The following is a 4,440-nucleotide window of genomic DNA, read 5'->3' as shown; positions in this document are numbered from 1 at the left end:
CCCTAAGTCTTAGCCTTTATTTATTTATTTATTTTTTTTTTTTTGGGGGAGCGGGGTTGGAGTGTGGGTTTATATTTATAGTTTCCAATATTGGGAGAGGGATTGGACATTGTTTTTGAAGTGTCTACACAGGACTTTAACCACTTATTGGATTCTACGTAAAATTTGTAGGAATAGAAGAGAATGGTCGGTAACGATACACCCGGTCGCCAATTATCAAAATGCATTCCTTTTATGATTTCAACTTTTCTTGTTAATCATATTTGTCATAATGAATCTTAATAACAGTCATCAAATTCGTAATCACGATAAACACAACCGAACCGTAAATGTGCTTGAGAGTAATTGCAGCTTTTACTAATCATTTCCAAAAAGTATGGATAAACATAATTGAATACTGCTACCGCAGCTTCTCAAATGCATCTGTTTCATGATTTTAGACTAAAACAGCATCCAAACTTAAATTGTTTTTCACATGGGTCATCGGAATTGTCTTCTTCTTGGATACCGCCGACTCTTCGTGGTTGTCACCTTTAGGTATTAGCTTCAAATATTCAAACCCACATCTTCATACACAACTAAATGCACTCTGCAAAACAAAAATAAATTCATCTAGCTAGATCCATTCACATCCATTCTGCAAAACGCACTTCTGCAAATTCAAGTCAATAATATTCTCAACTCTTGAGATCCATTCATCTGAAGTTTGAAGAAATGCTTAACTTCGCAATGATTTTGTTTTACTGCTCAAAGACTTCAACATTGCCAGTGTGTTCAAAAGGGAGGTTGTGAAGGTGCTCCAAAGATAAAAGAGCAGAAGCTAAAGTCGAATCCTTGAGAATGTCGTGTCTTTAGAATGAATGATGACTGAGTCACTGATACTTTGGTAGACAGGCCAGATCATAATTTTCATACAACTAAACAGTGCTCGTTGCAGTTTAGTTGCTATTTCGAAATAACATTGGCCACAGTCCAGAAATTTAAAACATCCTTGATATAAGTATGCCACAGTTTAGCAACTAAACTACATTCAGACCATTTCACAACTCCTTTAACAGCATAAACATTATTTTTTATGGAAACGCTACCCACTACAAAAGACATACATTCCATAATAGAACCATGATATATGTAAAAACAAAACAAAACAAATGCGCAGGTAGTATGAAATACTGCACTATTTAATTATCAAATACCACAGGCAAATGCACAATTATATAGCAGATAAGTAACATTTACCAGGCTGTTAGCTTGGTAGAAAAACATAATACAGAAACGCAGAAGGTTTGTTTCTTGAACAGCTTTGAGACAGACTTCAGAACAGTTTATCCTTACAGAAGCCTCAATAGCACGCATTGCAACTTTTACCGCATCACATCAGTAAAAACAAGAAAAATGTCTCAAAGATATCGGTTCTTTTCTTTTTAAAATCAGACCAAAAAGGCACCGGAAAGGTAACAGCACCTCAAACAGGCATTAAAAGTCCCTTGAATGTTTTTCTACCTCAACCTACAAATTGAAATACAACAAGTGTGAGGATGAAGTTCAATATACAGACACCCACCAAGACTATCAAAACAGAGAATGACTTTTAACTTTAATATATTAAATAAATATTTTTTGACTGTTTAAATAAATTGTTAGATATGTGAAAGCTTCCGCGTGTGTGGACGTCTGACAGAAAGAATTATAATCCTAGTTTGCCACAGGTTCAATTTATGTGTAGAGCTACATAGAAGCAGTGAAGACTAGTCTACAATGGGAAATGACACTTATCAGAAATCGTCAATTGGAGAGGCAGAGCTACAAGCACGGAATTTCTTCAAGAAATCCCATATTAGATTATATCAAGCTTTGTGACTGCAATTTCCCCAATCTAAATTAAATTTAAATAAGCTATGAAGAAAAAAGGACAAATGTAACACCTCAAATGCATTCTTCAGATGATCAAGTTCCTTATCCAGGTCATTGATAGCCTGATTATATGCTTGCATTGGAGAAGACTGACTGGTCGTGTGGATCTAAGAAATTGCATCAAATTGGTTAAACCCAACTGGAACCGGAACCGGAACGCATACCATAAATCCAAAGATTAATAGCATTTAGTCCTATCTAACAAAGAAAAGACTAACCCTAACTAGGATTTTGTACTGCAGAGGGTGAGGAAGCTTGTAGCCAGCAAACAAAACATTCTCATCTCTGTGCAATTGCCTGATTGTTTATCAACGTTAACAATAATGGGGAAAGAAAAAATAATTAGGAGGATAATCCAGCAAAATAAGCAAAAAAAGAGAGGAAACTTGAAAGGAAGAAGATAGTATGCTGCGTACATTCGAAGGATGTTGCCAATAGTGTGGTCTTCTCTCTCGATGGTGAAGGTCGCCGCATTTATAATTTTGGTGTCTCTCTCGTAAGAAACCCTAAAATTTCAACCAACGAATATGTAACAGATATGAGAGGAATTAGGGAAAGAGATGAAGGGATTAAAGAGCCTACTTTTTAGTCCCCTCAGGGACGACGAATCTCTCGTAGCGGTCGGGAGCGTTCATGGCTTTACCGTCTTCTCCTCTGCAACCTCAGCGCCGGCTTTATCAAATATAAATATTACCAACATCCATCATAATTTATCTATGCCTATAATAGTAGGGATAATGTCAGAATTTACCCTTCTACCTTAAAAAACCTTTCAATGTGATATCTCTATTTTTAATTTATCCAATTTGATACCTAAACTTTTATCTTGTCTATCATTATGGTTCACAAAAATAGTTCCACGTGACGTTATAGGTAGAGTGAAGAACTTAAATGGTGAAAAAAAGAGGGACTTGGAATTAAATAACTCTTAATTTTTTTAACTAGAAAAACTTATAAAATAACTTTTTATTGTAAACTGGCATGCATTTATTTCTAAAAAGTTGTTAGACAACAAAAATAATCGTGACCCTCGATTATCTAAATAAACAAGAATTAAACAACCTTTCTTTCCCCTCACAATCCACACCAAATGCCATATACCGCTTTTGATACCCAAAACTGGTATTGAATCACTTCAATCTGAAGCAATCTAACTTTGCTAGCTATAATCGAATCTTTAGCCTCTTCTGTCACCGTATTGATGGACCTCAATTGACTTGAAGTGTGACCTGTCCCTCCTCCTCCACTAGTCCCTGAATCACTGTCAAGCTATCCTCCACCCACTAAACATCACATTTCTAGTGAAACCTTTCTTTGGCCAATAGGTGAGCAACCCGATTAACCCCTCTCTTGATATGCTGAAATTTACATATTTCAAAATATAGCACAATCTATTTTGCTCTCCATATGTGGTTACTAACTTTGATCAATCAATGCATGTCGCTCAGAGCTTCATTATAACCACCAAAGAATCCCCTTCAACCTCCACTGCCTAAAATCCGAACTTCTGTGTGAATCTGAGAGCCTAGGTACCAACCAACACCTCTACTGGCAACACATTCGATACCTATCTATTCCATAGGCAAGCTACTCCTATTATCAGACCAGTGCTATTGTTAATGTTAATTGACATACTCACTGCCTCCAACTCTTTCTAGAAACCTGCATCAAAATGATCTGAGGTAGACCACCACATCACTGTCTCTTCTGCCGCTTATCCAATTCATTCCCCAATCAACATTTCTAGCTCACGGACATATCCCAAAATGAAGGTAACAATTTTAATCTTAGATTGTTGTTTTCCTTCATGCAGTAGTTCATTTCTCAAAAGCCAAATTGCCAGATTGCAATTATGACTATTAATTTTTGCTGGTTACTACTCCTAGAAAACAACCGGCAAACCTAATTAGCCATAAAGTCTTCTATTTGATTCACCCTTCAATTAATTCCAAGTTTCTTTTAAACCTCCAGAACAAGTGGACAATCACAGCTTGCATGTATATTGGTTTCAGAGTCCTTACCATATCTGGGGCAAACTGCATCCGTCTATATTCTTCTTTGCTACATATTGGAATTCGTAGGCACAAAATTATTTATAAATTTCTATACTATAATTTTCATTTTTTTCAGTCATTGTATTTGCAATAATTGTCTGTATATACTCCTAGTTTCTTGATCGATTGAACTATAATTATCCTTCTTAGTCTCGGGAAATCCCTTAAGCAAGATCCTGTACCCACTTCGTACCGTTGTAACGCGTAGGTTTGTGCAAGTGTACACAGTCGTTATCAAGTAATAAGTAAGTATCGAGTTATTGTCTCCACAGGGATTGTATTTGTGTTAAATCACTTAATTGTAAAATTATATTAACAACTTGGTAAATAAAAACACAATATGATTGAGAAGTGATGATTAAAATTAAATATATTAAACTAAATGCAATGATCCCTAATGCAAATTATCCTAAATATGCAAACTATATGAATGAAATAGATTTTAGCAAAATTAAACACAATTTGCAACAAT

The 4,440-nt window shown here is 35.5% G+C and overlaps 1 protein-coding gene across 1 annotated transcript; it reads right to left on the bottom strand.

Annotated features, from left to right (window-relative positions):
• Positions 1 to 1,160: 1,160 nt before the first annotated feature.
• On the bottom strand, positions 1,161 to 2,645 carry LOC108484517 (DNA-directed RNA polymerases II, IV and V subunit 11). Its single transcript, XM_017788332.2, has 5 exons — positions 2,497 to 2,645; positions 2,331 to 2,420; positions 2,133 to 2,211; positions 1,926 to 2,021; positions 1,161 to 1,509 (listed from the first exon to the last, which is right to left on the bottom strand). Exons 1-5 carry the CDS (start codon positions 2,547 to 2,549, stop codon positions 1,477 to 1,479), a joined length of 351 nt encoding a protein of 116 aa, XP_017643821.1. The 5' UTR covers positions 2,550 to 2,645; the 3' UTR covers positions 1,161 to 1,476.
• Between the last annotated feature and the right edge of the window lie 1,795 nt (positions 2,646 to 4,440).

The sequence above is a fragment of the Gossypium arboreum genome, chromosome 5 (genome assembly GCF_025698485.1).
Source record: "Gossypium arboreum isolate Shixiya-1 chromosome 5, ASM2569848v2, whole genome shotgun sequence".
Classification (NCBI taxonomy): Eukaryota; Viridiplantae; Streptophyta; class Magnoliopsida; order Malvales; family Malvaceae; genus Gossypium; species Gossypium arboreum.
The sequence above is the reverse complement of the archived record's forward strand: the minus strand, read 5'-3'. Positions and strand labels throughout refer to the sequence as shown.

Coding starts and splice junctions, on each gene's coding strand:
- LOC108484517 (XM_017788332.2), bottom strand. CDS start 2,549: ATGAACGCTCCCGACCGCTACGAGAGATTCGTCGTCCCTGAGGGGACT. Junction 2,212..2,330: donor ATTGGCAACATCCTTCGAAT/GTACGCAGCATA, acceptor ATAAACAATCAG/GCAATTGCACAGAGATGAGA. Junction 1,510..1,925: donor ATCTGAAGAATGCATTTGAG/GTGTTACATTTG, acceptor TTCAATTTGTAG/GTTGAGGTAGAAAAACATTC.